This window comes from Myotis davidii, unplaced genomic scaffold (assembly GCF_000327345.1).
Source record: "Myotis davidii unplaced genomic scaffold, ASM32734v1 scaffold309, whole genome shotgun sequence".
Classification (NCBI taxonomy): Eukaryota; Metazoa; Chordata; class Mammalia; order Chiroptera; family Vespertilionidae; genus Myotis; species Myotis davidii.
This window is the reverse complement of record NW_006383013.1, coordinates 6416667-6434774: the sequence shown is the minus strand read 5'-3', so window position 1 is coordinate 6434774 and position 18108 is coordinate 6416667. Positions and strand designations below refer to the sequence as shown.

At 40.8% G+C, this 18108-nt stretch overlaps 1 protein-coding gene across 1 annotated transcript in view; it reads right to left on the bottom strand.

Moving 5' to 3' along the window:
• TSHR (thyroid stimulating hormone receptor) overlaps window positions 1–18108 on the bottom strand; it is a 106519-nt gene that overhangs the window by 28531 nt on the left and 59880 nt on the right. The window contains exons 4-7 of the mRNA XM_006778864.2: window positions 13934–14008; window positions 10688–10762; window positions 9234–9311; window positions 6883–6951 (exon numbers count right to left, since the gene is read on the bottom strand). Coding sequence (XP_006778927.1) covers window positions 6883–6951; window positions 9234–9311; window positions 10688–10762; window positions 13934–14008 — 297 coding nt within the window. The remainder of the gene's footprint in view (window positions 1–6882; window positions 6952–9233; window positions 9312–10687; window positions 10763–13933; window positions 14009–18108) is intronic.

Below are 18108 nucleotides of genomic sequence, written 5' to 3'. Positions count from 1 at the left end.
TGAGTCCTGGGTCCCCAGAGACTTCCCGTAACTGGAGTTCAGAGCCGTCGGGAGCTTGTGACTCCCTCCGGATTCAAAAAGACAGCCGCGTCCTCGGGTGCCAGCCCCTTTCCGCGCGTGCGCGAGCCCCGCGAGAGCCCGTACCTCTGCGCTTCTCTCCTGCAGCTTCTGCGGGTCTCAGTGTGCCTTTCCTTCCTTCTAGTTGTAGAGTTTACAGTCAGCCAGGCTTCCTGTGGTTCTGGATGAAGTCCGTATTGTTTCTCTGAGGTATTAATCAATTGTTGTGTGCGGCATTAATTTCCCAGTGTTTATCTCTGCCGCCATCTTAGTTTCTCCTCCACGTTAGTCTTTTATTATATAGGATAAGGAAATATGTCAGAGGGAGGAGTATGACACTGTGGCAAGGGAAGATGTAGTTGCTGGTGAGCATTGCTCTCTGGGACACATTTCAGCTCCAAAATGGAATTTTAGCCTGTGTCTCCATAATTCTGGTAGGGGATACTTGGGCTGGCATCAGTTTGTGTTGTGAGACCCTCATGGGAACACTTCTGTGGGGAACCGTAGTTCCCTGCCATAATATTTGTCATTTGGAATTAAAGGGAACCTTTGCCCAGCCCTCATTGCTCTGTGGAAATCCTTTGGTAGCAGAAATCAGGATACTTGTCTGTAAACAGTCACAGGTGAGAAAATACACAGGGTTTCAATAGAAAGAGAAAGCCAGCCTTGGAGCATCTCCCACAAGCTTTTTAAACACTTACTGAGAAATAATGGCTTGCTTAATCCTATAATCTTCTCTATCATCATCTTTTCCCCAGTGCTCCAAGCTGCAGTATTTTGCTTTTAATCAGCTAATATGCGATGCTAATTAGTACATGAATTGTGTTGACTTCCCTGTTCATAATGATTAGTGTTTCATTCTTAGTACATCAAAACGGTACTCCCCTCCCTCCCATCCAATGTCTGCTGTCAGATAGTAGCTACTTACTGGAGTTTGACAATAGAAAATACAATACAGAGAATTAGACATTTTGAGATAAGCAGCACATTCCCACACCAGATTGGGTGGAAAGAGAGGATGGAAAGGAGGTTCCAAAGAATGAACATGCGACTTTACTTGCAGTTCAACTTCTGTGGAACAGAGGATGCTTGTGTTTTTATTAATTTTACATCTGAGTGATGACAGAGTGCTTGGCTCTGTGTGAAATCGCAGGACCACGTGCTCTTCCACGTCTGCCATGATTTTCTTGAACTTTTAACTAATTACTCAACTGCTGCAGAAGCACCAGTGCTCATTCTCAATGTGGAATTTGTCCAACTTGGCTGCAGTCGTGTTCTTCAGTTTTACTAACAAAAATGGGTCTCAATGAAGCCAAAGCTGCTAATTTCAGTAAATTGGCATGAAATGGATGATGGGGGATAAATGTTCTTTGGATGACATATTGTTTAAATTCGAACCTAGAGATATTTGAAAACACTTTTGGAGAATTTACCAAATTGTTAACATGCTATGTGTGAGCTTTGAACACTAAGGGTAATCATGAGATATTGATGTGTGTAGATGAGCTTGAAATCACAATTAGTATTGATAACAGAGGTATCAATACTGTGTTAAAATCCCAAAGTGAATACTATTTCATTATTGCTATGGAAACTTGACCACCTCCTACAGGTTAACCCTTATCTTTCTTTAGTCCCAGGCCCTCCCTGTCACGATCATCTTGATTTTGTCTTGGATTTACATGATGCCTTTACTGAAAAGCTAAAGCTAATAAACAATAAATTTCTATCAACTAGGAATCAGAAACTTAGGGTAGAACGATGACGAGATGGAACATTGTTTTTTAACAGGAGGAGAGTTTCAAGTTTGGATTCAAAATACTGATTGGGGAAAAAAAAATCTTTGTTTTTTTATTATGATTTGATCTGAACTTTCAAACCCGAAAATATTTTTATCCAGATACTTATCTTTATCCCATGCTGGTCCACTAACTTTTATCAGGAATTGGGAGAAATAGACTGTATATTTCATCACACAATGGCCATTCTCACCGAATATCTTTACCTAGTCCAGAGGTTCACAAACTATGCCCATCCAGTCACATCCTGCTTGCTGACTGCTTTTGTACATAAAGTTTTATTAGAACACAGCCACATCCAGTTTTATGTATTGTCTGTGGCTGCTCTCCTACTACAATGGCAGAGGTGAGCAGCTGCAACTGAGATCCTATAGCTTAGAGAGCCTGAAATATTTGCTCTCTGGCCCTTTTCAGAACGAATTTGCTAGTCTTTGACCTAAACTTTTAAAAATCAGGAAACAAAAGATTTTTTATTAAGAAATATTTCCCACATTGGTTGAACTCCTCCAAATAACTTTAACATTTCCCATGAAAGTGCAAAAAAAGTATGGTGAGATGGCGCACTGCTTTCTTTCTGTGTTTCAAGGGATGGTTACAATGACTAGAACAGACTCTAATTCAAGGCACCAGTGAATTAAAATTCATCATCTCCCATAGAACAACACTCTGCCATCAGTGAGGCCTCTCAAAGAGCTCATGAGATGGTCTGAGGAGAAAGCTCTTGGAAATGTTGAGTCTCCCTACATAATTTCTTCATAGGTTTAATTTCAGAAGACCACCAGATGATCTGAAATTCTCATGAGCTCTCAGATTCTACACAGGCCACCTCTAGAATCAACCTTGTTAAGTTTACATGCCTTACAACAAGGTGGTATATTAAAAGAATCTTCTTAGTAACATTACCCCAAAAGACCAAAGCTTCAAGAGTTTCATAGGAAATTCTACATGCAGTATCCCCATCTTGAATATGAGTAATTCAGTATGCTCTATTAAAAGATTGGGCTAGTCCAGGTGTCCTCAAACTTTTTAAACAGGGGGCCATTTCACTGTCCCTCAGACCGTTGGAGGGCTGGACTATAGTTTTAAAAAGACTATGAACAAATTCCTATGCATACTGCACATATCTTATTTTGAAGTAAAAAAAAACCAAAACAGGAATAAATACAATATTTGTATTTGCATGTGGCCCATGGGCCGTAGTTTGAGGATCCCTGGGCTAGTCCATCTAGATACTTTAACTTTGTACAGTCATGAATAGCTTTTTATTTTTTACTTATTTTTAATCCTCACCCAACAGTATGTTTACTGACAGAGAGAGAGAGAGAGAGAGAGAGAGAAACATTGATGTGAGAGAGAAACATTGATAGTTGCCTCCTATACTCATCCTGTCTGGGGAAGTAACCCACAATCCAGGTATGTGCCCTGACCAGGAATTGAACCCACAATGTTTTGGTGTATGAGACGATGCTTTAACTTAGCCACCCAGTCAGGGTGGTCATGAATAGCTTTTAAAAAGCAACACTCATAAATTCACAATGGAAAGAAAGTTCACTGAACACAGTTTGGGGATACTCCCTTCTACCCCATTTCTTCTCTTATCAACAAAAGAAGAGAATTGGGGACAGAAATTATTGTTTCTTTGTAAGTTTTTCTTTTTTCAATAGAAAATGTCTCTAAACTCCTTTGATATTCTGCAGCTGATTTTATGGCCAAAGCCATACACTGAGATCCACTTAGCCCAGCAGAGTGTCCTAATTATAGAAGCTACAATTTTGTAAATCTCTTGAAGTCTTTGTGCAGTTCTCTAAACATGACCTAAGGCCAATTATGAGTAGGTATAAGATATTTTTAAGAAAATGGTCAATATTTGTGGCCCAACTTCAACCCCAATTCTTTGAATTTAATAACTGTTTGCCATGCCAACCTTTCATTCAAGGTTGAAGGACCTTACTAGTATTTGGAAGCTCACTGAGTTGGTGTATGGGTAAAGTCAGGTCTTTACTAATGACCCCGTTCCTTGGTATGACTGTTCTCTGAAACTTCTGGTTGTATCTTGTCTCGAGTAGCCTCCTTTCTCTCACACAAGTCCACTATTCTTCCCAATTGCAAGATGTTTTAGCTTCCATATTTCAGGCTGAATTAAGAAGTCTAAACATTCTCCTGGGCTAAGAAACAAGTGTTCTAGGTGGAGTTGGGTGAACAGACCTTGGTGGTGGCTGGCAAGTCATCAATGATGAATTATACCAGGACACAGGGGATCCAGGTTTTGGCTTTGGCTTGGCATCTAGACAGCTCTTTCAAATTTAAAAAGCCAGGTTAAACACACACACACACACAGACACACACACACACACACACACACACACACACATTTTTTAAAAAGCCACGTGTTCACTTTGGGCTTCATATGTAAAATGTGGCGATTGGGCAAGAAGGTTGATACAGGTTCTCCATATCAGCAGTTCTTGGTGCTTGCTTTCCACTGGACACACTGGGGTAGATTTTAAAATCCCCATGCCCTGCCTACACCTGGACTAATGAAACCAGAATGTCTGGTGGTAAAATCTAGGCACTAGTGTTTCCCAATCTCTTCAGGTGATTCAAATTAGCAGCCAGCATTGAGAATCATTGCTTTGTAGACCTAAAAGTCTGAATTTTATGCACCTAATGTCTATCCTTAAAAAATGATAACTGAAGATGATGGAGGGTGATACCTTCAATGACTAAATATGGAAAAATAAAGAAGCACATAATTTAAAGCATAGATCCTAATCTTGGGCTTAAAATTGTTTTGCTGTAGAAGCAAAGCTTTAGAAATGAATTATGTTATATCCATGGTTGGTTTCTGGTCCTTTTTCTCATCCATCATTCTGGAAAGTCAGTTTTAGTTCAGACAAGAGTCAACTGGACACACTGAATTCAAAAGCCATATTATCAGCTCTGGTTGAAGATTTCTTCTCTCTTCCTACCTCTTTGCTTGCTAATGAGGTTCTCTGTTGCCTTAATGATAATCTCTTGATGTCCTCAATGTCCAGAACAATGTGACAATCTTCTGAAATCTTTATACCCTAAGTATTTACAAACTGTCTTAATTATTTTAAGAAGTCCCAATACCCTACTTCTGTCATAGAAAATTGGAATTGGGATGATCATTTCTCTCAGAGTCAGGGCTTTCTAGGAATAGTTGAATCAAAGAGGAAAATATTTGGTTAGATCATGTAACGTCAAAATCAAAGGCTAACAATTTAAAAAATGTGTTAAATCTAGGGGAAATAATACTTATATCTCCAAGCAAGGAGGCAATGCTATTGTATATTCAGTGTTAAGATATTTTCCATCTGAAATGCATAGCTGGATCTGGGTACATTTCTTCTTAATGTGCTTTGACCCTTGATATTGCTGCCCTCAAGTTGACCCCGCCAGAATGTAAGTTCAGTGTGATCAGAGAGCTTGTTCATCTTTGACTCACCAATGAATAACACAGCACCTGGCTCATTGTAGGTTCTCAATAAATATGTTGAAAATGACGGATTGTCTGAGATATGTATCATCAAGTTAAGTTGGAAGCAGAGTCTCTCCAATACCACAAATTTTGATATATAAGCAATCATAGTACTCTACTGAGTCTTTTTAGACTTCACTATATTTATGTATTTTTAAAATTGACTAAAATCAACCTAAATGAGCCCATAACCAGGCAATCTAGAAAAATGTACTCTAACTCTTCATTTGATAAAGACTCTAGGAAACCCCAAAGCCTGGCAAAGATGACACCCCACTTCCAACATAACTGAGAAAGCCATGCAAAGGCATAGGACTTCAAACCTTAGGAGCATTTGTCCTTGAAAATGGAATCATACCAGAACCCCCCCCCCCACTGAACCCCCAAACCAGAGCAACACCACCACAGGTGTGTTTTATTTGTTTGTTTGCAATGAGGGGCCCTGCATATGGCTGTGCAGGTTATGGACCTCACCCTGCTCAATGGGTGAGAAGCACCAGCATCACCTGGGAGCTTGTTAGAAATGCTCACCCCAGACCTCCTGTGTCAGAATCCATGTGGTTTATATGTTCATTAAAGCCTGAGAGGCCACACAGTAGATCTAGAATCTTAAGCCTTTGGATTTTGCAATGATTATTCTGGCAGAACCGATGTTCGCAGCTACACCTAAGGAATGGCACCCTCTGTGAACACTCACCACTTTGGTGGCAGCTCCTGGTTTGTTAGGTTGTTTTACTTGCCTGTCTTGAGGGTATGAAATAAAATATTTGTAAGTTTTTTCAAATTTATGATGTAGTTGTTTTGTAGTAGGAAGCCCTACAAATGAACTCGTCTACTGTACTATGGGAAGCAGACTCTACTAAAGCTATTTTTCATTTGTTAAATATCAGGCTAAAGCACACAGAAGTATGGCCAAACCAGTCCACAAGCTCTTAGACACAAAATATGCCCTAGCATAGATCCTGGGGGCCACAAAGACCCTACAGAAAAGTACAACAAACATAGAAACTCCTGTCAATCTCTATCTTTTTGTCAACAGACTGTTCTAGGCATTATTAATTTAGGGAGAAGGTAAAAGTTGGATATGTCTTTTCAACTCTTTCTGAGTGAATCAAATATAAACTGATACTTTTCCTGAAAACATGTCAGAAAAAAGAATCTAAAAGAAAAATCTTACTCTCTGAACAGATTTGGACTTAAAGGTACTCCTTTACTTCTTGCACATAGTAGATGAATACACACACACACACACACACACACACACACACACACATTTTATTGTGGGCAAGAGCTTTGGGATTTAGAATTGGAGTTCATGTAAGTGTCCACTGAAGCTGGCTCTTGCCAAGTTCCTTAACATCATCACCAAGTCTTGGTCACACTAGCTCTGTGGTTAAGGAACGCGCTGGCAGAAACTATCTATCTCTAGAAAAATTCTAACCCATTGAATGATCCTTCTTGGGGGTGGGATGATGGGGATGATAGAGGTTTCCATACAGAGGTTGACTTAAGAGGTTGACTTACACAGCATCCAGCTTTGACCCATTGAAAGCATGTCCTTGGATTGAAGTAAAGCCATTGTTGTATAGTTTCCTGCAATCAACAGAGCAAGGAGAAATCAGTGACCCATAGGAGGTAATGCTGGCCCTTTTCTGAGGTTGGACTTCAATACTTCATTCAGTATCAGAAATGTGCATGAAGGTTCTTGGGTCCCACATCTGAGCCCAGAATAAAACTCTACAGTGTGTCTTGTTGGGGACATAGAATAATATTTCTCATTTTGAATTCCCATTCTCTGGACTTTGCTTTTAGTAACTTGACACTGTTTCTCAGAAGCAGGTTCACTTTGAGGAACAAACATCTGCTATCATTTAAGACTTTTAAAAAAATGTTGTACATATATTTAAAAAAACAAGGGTTTCAGTTAATAGTTAACCCAAAGTCAATAATGGAGGAATGGGCTGGCCCATATGGCTCAGTGGTTGAGCATTGACCTATGAACCAAGAGGTCACTGGTTTAATTTCTGGTCAGGGCACATGCCCGGGTTGTGGGCTCAATACCCAGTAGGGGGCATGCAGGAGCCAGCCGGTCGATGTTTCTCATCAATGTTTCTATCTCTCTATCCCTCACCCTTCCTCTCTCTCTAAAAATCAATTTAAAAAATTTAAAAAATGGATGAATGACTGCAGTTTTTTAAATCAATACTTTTAAAGACATTGTTCATTTAAATGCATAAGGTTTATTTTTCTGTTTAAAATGCTATTTTAGCCGAAACCAGTTTGGCTCAGTGGATAGAGCGTCGGCTTTGGACTGAAAGGTCCCAGGTTGGATCCCGGTCAAGGGCATGTACCTTGGTTGCAGGCACATCCCCAGTGGGGAGTGTGCAGGAGGCAGCTGGTCGATGTTTCTCTCTCATCGATGTTTCTAACTCTATCTTTCTCATTTCCTCTCTGTAAAAACTCAACTAAATATATTTTAAAAAAATAAAATGCTATCTCACATTTCTATTTTATCTATATTTTTATTCTCTGGGCTTATCATAGGTTAAATGCTTAGTTGCTGTGAGCTGAACTAAATTGAACTTCAAAGACAAATTTAAGGAAGTAGATAGGCCATGCCCTTTTGTGGAAATTTTCATCTTTTAATTTGTTGCTATGTTTCTTCAACCAATTAATGTATATAATGATTCCAGGGGCTGGACTGAACCGCGATTTCCTAGTTAAGTTAATGAGACATGGAGGTGACTTGCTGAAACCACATTGCTGCAGAGCTGTTGGGACTCAGGATTCTTAACCTCAAAAGCGATTCTTCCCACCGACCCAAAACACAACCCTTTGTGCAGGAGGAGCCCCAGCTGCAGGAACTCTGGTCTACAATGGGATGCATGGGCATTATTGGGGCTATTGACTTGAGAAAGAGAAGGCAGCCATGACCACAATAAGGCACAGCTAGTGGCAGTTGTGGGGGAACTTTGAACACTACTGTCGTCTACTATGTCTCCACTGTGGTAACACAGTAAGAAGCATAGAGACTCCAAATTTGGAATTATACCTGGCTCTGACCCTTCATAGGACGTGATCCTGAGAATTTTGAAACCTCTATTATCCTCACATTCCTTATCTATAAAAATATGTTAATAATACCCAATCAAAAGGTTGCTGGACTGATGAAATAGCTATATATTTAACCCAGTGAGAAACACTTAGGAGATGGCCATGTTAAAAGGAGTACCCTGAAGAGCTGGATTTATCCCATGTGTAGAACTAAGAGGTAATCTTTGCTTGTTTTAGATAATTACACAATGAGTTTAATTACACAACTAAGGTGTCCTAGGTGAAGACTGCCATTCACAGGGACACTGGGCAGAGGTTGAGAAAGCACTGATAGTTAATTTTTTGTGTGAACTAGAGTTCTTTAATGAAGATGTGAGAATTATACACTTGAAGGTACTTGAATACAAAATATTATAAGGCCTCCAGGCCAAATCTGGCCCACTGCCTATTCTTTAAATAAAACTTTATTGGAACATAGCCATGCTTGTTAGTGTGTATAGTGGGCCCTAAAATGGCAGAAGTTAGCAGTTGCTACTAAGGCCATGTGATCTGTAAAACCTAAATGGCCCTTTATAGATAAAGTATGCAGGCTATTTCTATCAGGGAATGCTGTTGTCTTGTCACCTAGACCATTTTGTCATTATTAGAGTCCTATACCACAGGGCCCTACTCATATTTAATTATGTGAAACCCTTGGTAGACCATAGAGCACTTACTATAAGGTAGTATGGTTCTTAGATGGGCTGTGAAACTATGATGATTTTCTTATCAAAATTCAGTTGTTGGCATTTGTAGAATGGAGAAGTTATAACACTACTCACAGCGTCAAGGTTTCATTGCACAGTCCCTGGAAAGCATTGGCAGGGATGGAAGTCATGTAGGGGTTGTCTGTAATTTCCCTGCAAGAGAGGGACAAAAACACTTGGTGAAAACAATGCTTTTATTTTATTTTTTTGGAGTTGGGCTCTTGCTGCACATCTGCATTTAAATAAATAGCCTGACACAGTTTAGTTTAATCTTGTTTCTTTTTAAGTTTCATTGACTTAGCTGCTTGCTGGTGGCTCTTAGGTCAAGCGAGGTGATGAGAGTTATCCTAGATGGACATGCACTTAGGGCCCCAAATGTATAGTCAGTGAGTGAGCTTTGGATTTGACTGAGGCCCCTGACTTAATCCTTATCTGCCAGGGGAGCTAGTGGGTCTCAGAGACTTCTTGTGAGTCTATGGCAAATACTTTTGTCCGTAGCAACTAGAGTGTTCTAAGTATATGGAGCACCTAAAAAGAGTTGAAGGAATGGAATCAATGGATTTCATTTCATGAATATTTCTAAAGTGTTCTCCACTTGGAAAACACTGCCAGGCAGTTGCCCCAGGAGAGCATTTCTATGCCAACCTTATGGCTGGAAGACTGCCTGTATTTTGAACTGAGCTCTTCTGCTGCAAAGGAGCACTGTCAATTTTTTTCTAGCAAAATCCCAACAGTTTGGATCCATTCACTCCATGTTTTGCTGTGGTGCAAACTCAACCTGTAACTCTCTCTGCAGATGCCCTTTCACTTCTGTACAACTTGACTGTGTGCAACAGGTTTTAGTCAAGAGCACGTGGCCAACAAGAAGTCATAGAAAGCAGTTTGAGCATCTCTAGTGACTACTCCTTGGGACTCTGCTCAGACAAAATCACTTAGGTTTTCTATTCCTCAGTTTCCTCATTTGTAGAGTGGAAGCATTATAACACCCTCTTAAGACTTAATGAAATGGTTGAGAGGAACAACCTTGATAATTAATTAGGAAGTGTTTAAAAGTATTAAAAAACTAGATGAAAAATGAAGTGTCATCATCATCACCAAAATTTTCTCCTATTTAATCATTGCTACCAGCAAACAAATATGCCATAATTTCTCCCATCAAAAGAGAACCACAACATACCTTTTCTCCCAATATCCACCAACTACTGAAATATTTTCTGCTCTATTTTAACAGTAAAACTTCTCAAAAGAGTTTGTTATAATCACTCTAATTCTCCCTCTCACCCACTCTAACCACTTCTCCAGCATTGGAGCTGTCCAGGTCAGGATCACCAATGCCCCATATTATTAAACCCAATGGACAGTCCTCAGTCCTTGCCACCTGTCATCTATCAGTACACCTGTCACAGCTGATCACTGCTCCTTTCTTGAAACAATTGCTCTACTTGGCTTTGACCAACACTAATGGTTGCCTCTATTCCTTTTTAGTGACAAATAAAATATTGCCCAACATTGCATGTGTGCATACTTACAGTATAAAGAATACATCCATGGAATAAACTTTGGTCAGGTCAGGGAATATTTTAAGTCCAGTGTTGAAAATGCCACTAAAGTAATGGAAAAGAAGAAAAAAACACAGAAATTAGCAAAGGAAATTAACACATAGGAAGTAGAATAATGTAAAAGCTTAAAACATGGGTTCTGAAGTCAGGTGGGAGTCAAATCCTAACTCCTCCACTAAATAGCTGAGTGGCCATGGGCAAGTTCTGATCCTTGGAGGAGATAATGTTCCCGCCAGTGCAATCAGTGCAATAACCTAGTCTTGTTCACCAGTGTCAAAACATGTTTTCATTTTTAGAAAAAACTTGGGATTGTTTGAACCAAGTAAGATTCCTAGGAAAACGAATTCAGGTTTCTCTCTCTCTCTCTCTCTCTCTCTCTCTCTCTCTCTCTCTCTCTCCTCTTCCTTATTTTAATTGGAGCACATTGTGGGTGTGCCTGTGTGTGTCTGTGGGATAAAATAAAGGGAAGATGTGAAAGGAAGACAATACAATTGCCCAACTCGAAACCAAGCTTCCTCTTTCCAACTCTACATTATATTGTGTTCATTATTTTGCCAAGATTGCTTTTCCCAAGGCAGTCACTGGGGGCACCATGGCAGCGGTACCATTTAACAGGTGTGTCCAGCCAAGGAAGGAAAGCAATCAAACACATCATCACTTCCCATAGTTTGTATCATCAGGGCAAAATGCCAAAATGAAAAGATGTGCATGAACAGCATGAATACAGAAACTCTCAGGCTTTGATGCCTCCCAGAATTGGTTTAACATCTGTTGCAGCTACTAGAATGTAGGTAGTAGAAACAGATGGGTGAGATCTAGCCACTATCAGTGAAGCTTTAAAGAAAGTCTTCGAGTAGAGAACCCTCCAGTTCCACTGGTGGGCCTTCTCAGGCAAATTCTGACCTGACTTCCTCTAGAGCAGCGGTTCTCAACCTGTGGGTCGAGACCCCTTTGGAGGTCGAATGACCCTTTCACAGGGGTCGCCTAAGACCATCGGAAACCACATATATAATTACATATTGTTTTTGTGATTAATCACTATGCTTTAATTATGTTCAATTTGTAACAATGAAAATACATCCTGCATATCAGATATTTACATTATGATTCATAACAGTAGCAAAATTATAGTTATGAAGTAGCAACAAAAATTATTTTATGGTTGGGGGTCACCACAACATGAGGAACTGTATTAAAGGGTCGCGGCATTAGGAAGGTTGAGAACCACTGCTCTAGAGGGAAGACATAGGATTTGAAGACAAAGCAGGAGCCAGAGGTCTCAAATGGGACTTTGAGCAAATGGGACTTTGCAAATAACAAAGGAAAGACATGAGGGCTCATGAGGTATAATCGAAGCACAGGAAACAAGCTAGCTCAGTTGCAATAGCAGTTCACATGGAAGAACAGGGGGAAAAGGCCCAAGGGAAGGGTTGAAATGCCAGATTAGGGACTTGTATCAGGACTCCTCTATTCTTCAAAACCCTAGATAAGTCCATCTCCTTTTTAATGTCTTCTCTAATGGCCTGTACCCCCAAATAATATATGTTCCTCTCATTTTTCACTTACCATTATTCTCCTATATGGGAGGAACTTTTCAATGTCATATGTAGTATCTTCCCCAACTAGAACGTAAGCTTTTTGAAGGCAAGGACAATGCTTTACTACCCTCTGTGTTCCCCACAGAGCCTTGCACATAGCAGGAGATCATCATATTGAAGAGTGATTGATTGAAATACTAAGTCCATATAGGAGTGACTGCCTTGTCCCATAAGTTTTGTCACTCCCCAGATACCCCTTCAGCCACATAACCCATCAATGTCCTTTTCTATTCCTCCGGCATCTCCCACTCCCACCTCTTCAACACTGAACAATTCATAGTTCCCCCAAATAAGCCATGTGGTCCCATGGCTTTGTGTCTTTACCATGCTTTTCCATCCATCTGTATTTCTCTTCTACCTCAACCCCCTTCTTTTCCTGGATAACTTCAATTCATCCTTCAAGACTATATTCATAAAATATATATGGCTATATACTTCTATTTAAAAGTTCCTAGATGGAAATAAGCTATATTAATAGTGATTATTTCTGGGCATTGGAATTAAGGTTGATTCATTTATTTCCCTCATTTTTTTTTTTTTGCCTTCTTATCTTTTACAACGCATGTGAGCAGGAAAGAGGGAAGGTAGGAGGGGTTCTTCCAGCTGGTGCCTGGAGGACCTGAGGCCATATGAAGACATCCAGTGAACACATTGTTGTTGAGCATGTACTAAGCTCAGCAGTCAAAAAGAACAGAGAACACAAACATGGTTCCTGCTCTCATAGAGGTATGATGAAGGTGTCACCAAAGCAAGGCAGCAGGTGCTGTTCCACCCATTTTTATCCCTACAACCTCTAAGAGAATAGATTTTATCCTTTGTGGCTTTTGTATTTTTGCTGTGTAGCAGCCACTCTACTATTGTTGCAATACCCGTTTTCTAATAAAATTGACCAGGGGGCTCTCAGGGTCTCTTGTTTTGTTTTGTTCTGTTCTCCACTTAAAAGACTATATATAAATGTGTTCCCCTATTTGTATACACACTTTAACAGCTGGTTGCTCAATTTTGAAAATAAAATGTCTTTTATTTATTATTTTAAATCCTCACCCGAGGATATTTTTCCACTGATTTTTAGAGAGAGTGGAAGAGAGAGAAAAACATTGATGTCAGAGAAACACATTGATTGGTTGCTTCCTACATGCACCTCAACCAAGGCCTGGGCTGGGAAGGAGCCTGCAACCTGGGTATGTGCCCTTGACCAGAATCAAACCTGGGACACTTCGGTCTGCAGAACAACACTCTATCCACTGCACCAAACCGGCTAGGGCAAAAATGAAATGTATTTTAATAAACACTGCCTTTCTAACTACTTAATTACATTTTGGGGGGACACCCTATACATGATGGCATTTTCTCCTTCATGTTTCTGGGAATAGGTATCTGGTCCCAGCAGTATGTGCTGACCTTTGAACTGGTTTTCTAAAATGTGGATAATTTCACCGGATACCTTGCCTGATGGGTAAGGATGGGAAGTAAATCATAGGATATGATTTGTCTCAGAAATTAAACCACTAAAACCATCCCAGCCCACATCATCCTAGGGAGAATTCTGGTAGATAATAACATAATTATCTAGAAAAAATTTTTTAAAGAATGGGATTGGAATGGAGTTAATACTTACAGGAACTTCAGAAGAGGCAGCTCTTTTAGGGCACCAGGGTCTATGTAAGTTAAGCTCCTTGTATTCCGAATCTCTCTATAAAAGTTACAAGGAGCACATTCATCATAATACATCCATTTCTGTTCTTCTTAAAGATAAAACAACATAAGTCAGCTTTAACATGAGAGGAATACACATTGACATGGCAACCCACAGACGGTTCCTGCCGGGAGTCATGGCCAACAAAGGACTGCTGGCTCCTCACAGGGGCACAGCAGCTGTTCAGCCTTCTCACAACCTTGGCTTAGTTTCAGGTTCTTTGAATTTATGGGCAACTTTTCTCTTAATTGCAGTCTCAAAGCCTTTTCAAACGCTTAGATGTAAATAGGAAAGAAAAGCCTCTTCAGTGACTTGTGGAAGACAGAAATCTTTATTGTTCACTGTAGCAAGTGTCCTGGCCCTGGGTGGGAGGTTGAATGGATTAGATGGATGGCAGCAAGGTAATGAGGGTGGTGAGAGCCCTCGGTCAATCGCTATTTCAATGGATGTCATGTCAACAGTTCCCTTGGGTTTATTTTTCTATGTCAGTCATTTAAGACGCTTCAGCATATGTGGTTTATATAGTATCACGTATTTCTGTAACTTACATGGTGTGATATCACGTATGTCTGTAACTTACATGGTTGGCTTTATATGCATGCTCATCACAGTTAGCATTAGTGAAATTGGTGGTTGTTAGAAATGGCTATCATTGGTAAAATTAAATGTAGTCAACATACTATATTGATTAAGAGTTTCAAGGCACTCCCCATGCTTGTATGAAGAGGATGGAGGGTCCTGCACACAGCCTTTCCTCAGGCTTGATGACTGAAGGAACCTACATTTAGTTGTTGATGGTGACAATTCGAAGACTTAGAATCTGGCCTCTGGAATTTTGTTTTTAATGGTTTTAGTGAAGGGGAGTTTCTGTAAGATTCATGCATTGCAGGTATGTAATTAGGTAATTTTTGGTAAATTTGTGGAATTGTGCAACCATCATTACAATCCAGTTTTAGGGCCTTTCTATCAATGACAAAAGTAACCACGGGCCCATTTGCAGTTAATTCCCACCCTCTCTGCCATGCCGAGGATCCACTAATCTGCTTTCTATCTCTATACATGTCCCTTATCTGGGCATTTCATATCAAAGAGATGACAAATATGTAGTCTTCCATGTCTGGCTTCTTTCCTTTAGCATAATGTCTGTGAGGTTCATCCATGTGTAGCATGTGTCAGTTGACTACTTTCTATTGCTGAATAGTCAGGTGGACCTGGGATCGAACCTTGGCTCTGCCACTGCTGGCTGCATAACCTGGGCAGGTTCCTTGACCTTTTTGAGCCATAGTTTCCTCATATGTAAATAGGGACAATAACAGCACCTGGTCCATAGGACTCTTGTTAGGACTAAATAATGCCCATAAGGAATTTGACATGTGACCTAGCACACAGTGAGGGCTCTATAAATGATTATTTTATTACTAGATGCCCAGTGCACTAATTCGTGCAATAGTGGGGTCCCTCAGCCTGGCTTGCAGGATCAGGCCAAAACCGGCTCTCTGACACGCCCCCTCTCCCCACCCCCCCGCAGGGGTTCTGGATTGTGAGAGGGCACAGGCCAGGCTGAGGGACCCCACTGGTGCATGATTGGGGCTGGGGAGGGACACGAGAGGTTGGCTAGCCAAGGAGGTACCATGGGAGGGCTTCAGGGTATGTCCAGCACCTCTTGCTCAGTCCTGATCAGCTGGATGCCAGCAGCAAGCTAACCTACCAGTTGGAGCGTCTACTCCCTGGTGGTCAGTGCACATCATAGCGAGTGGTTGAATGGCCGTAGCATATCATTAGCATATTATGCTTTGATTGGTTGAATGGATGACCCGACACTTAGCATATTAGCCTTTTATTATATAGGATTGCTGTTCTCCTAAGTGGAATGAAAGCTAGAGCAGAATCAAGAACTTGGATTGGAAGTGCTATAATGTTCATACCAAATGTAAAAACAAAACAACAACAAAACACAAGGTTTGATTTTTGACTAACGTTCTTGACCTTGAAAAAGAGAGGATGGAATTAACTTGGAGGAGAGAAACCATCTACCCTCTCTCCACCTCAGTTTACTGTCTATATTAATATAACCTTACTGGCCCATTGTCTTCATTACCATAACTTTTTCCCAGGCAAATAACTTTATTGTTCATTATGGGAACTTCTTGAAAGACCCATCAATGCTCCAACAGGAAGCATCAACAGTTTATATCGCCAAATCCTTAGAATCCCCACCTCAAAATCTTTGCCTTGTTTCCACTAATCCTAACCTATCACATGATCTTTACCCAGCCAAGACCCTGCATTGAAAGACCCACTTTAAATTTTTGTTCTAGGTTGAAACAAAGAGCCCTCTACCCCGTGAACTCCCTCTGTCCTGGGAAAACTGGGTCGCTGGCCACCTGACTGCACGATCTCATAGTCCTTGGAGAGACGGGCAGATTCTCTGAAGGCAGAGCTGTCTCTGCATGGTGAACAATACACTGCCTGTCAGAGCTCCCCATTTGAGGAGGAGGGTTTGAACTCTTGTCCGAGACAATCAAATGTAAACTATTTGGTAGAGTGTGGAAACTGTGGTTTGTAGCCAGGAAAATTGTTCCATTAGAGACTATCCTTACATAAGCAGACTTCAGGGACTGACCCAAAGAGAATGTTACAAGGAAATGAAGTGCAGCCCAACTGAATTGGTGTTAGAGGTAAGGCATGCAAGGCAGAGGAGGCCCTGCTGCCGGTCACAGCTGGTTAAATGGGCTGCAACCGACATGGTGTTGTAAGAGGAGAGAGAAGTGGGAGAGGCTTCAGGAAATGGGGAGACACAAATAGAAACTGGATTTCTGAGGGGAAACGTAAGATGAACAAGCGATAGCTCAAGAAAACACCAAGGAAAAGAAGCCGCTTTCTGAGGTGAGAAGATAGCTCAATCTTTGTGCACAAGTGAATTAAAAAAAAATCTGTGCTGAGAGAAAGATAAACTCTATATGATATCACTTATATGTGGGATCTAAAAACGTTGAACCCAGAGAAATAGAGCTGGGAGTTGGTTACAAGAAGCTGGGGGTGGGGTGAGGATGAGGAGATATTGATCAAAGGGAACAAACTTCCAATTGCAAGATAAACAAATTCTAGGGCTCTAATGTTCAGCACGATGACTGTAGCCAAACATACTGTATCATGCACCTGGAAGTTGCTAAGAGCGATCTTAAATGCTCTCACACTCCCCCAAAAGGTAATTACTATATGTGACAGGATGGAGGTGTTGGCTAATACTATGGTGGAAGTCATTTTGTAATATGTAAATGTATCAAATCAAAACCTCGTACATTAAACTTACACAGTGTTATATTGTTCATTATAACTCAATAAAGCTAGAAAGAATAAAATCTCTGTTGAAGCAAGCAAGTTTAGCCAAATGGAGACAATGTCAGAAGTGAAAGCAGCTGGTAAAACCTTTTCAAAGAAAGAAAGTGAGGAGTAGAGGAAAGTACCACAGAACCTCTGATAATAGGAGAAGGATGAAAGCAGGGTCCAAATCTGAATGAGTTCCAGGCATGTCAGGGAGGTTGAATTTGAATTACACAATTTAGAGTTAGTGATTGTGGCCCAAGCGTACAGGAGGGTAGCTACGCTGCCAGGAAGCTGGAGACATCTAGAGAAAGAAAACCTCTATGTAAATGGAGCATAGGGGTTGGAATGGAGATGTCCTCTATCGTAGGTGTGATCACAGCTGAAGGTGGAGGGGCCTCTAGATCGGCAGCCTGGATCCCTGGGTGACTGCATGGGGGAGGGCTACCCTGCCCACCTTCTCATTCACCCGGGACTATCCCATGAGCAAGAAATAAACTTCTGTTACCTTAGGGCTGGCCCACATTTGTATGTTTGTCTATTTCTTTTTTTTTTAATATATTTTTTATTGATTAAGATATTACATATGTGTCCTTGTCCCCACGTTACCCTCGAACTCCCCCGCCCCCACGTTGTCCGTGTCCATTGGTTAGGCCTATATGCCTGCATATAAGTCTTTTGGTTGATCTTTCCCCCTTACCGCCACCCTCCCTTACCCTCCCTCCAAAGCCCGACAGTCCAATCAATGCCTCTCCGTCTCTGGATCAGTCCTT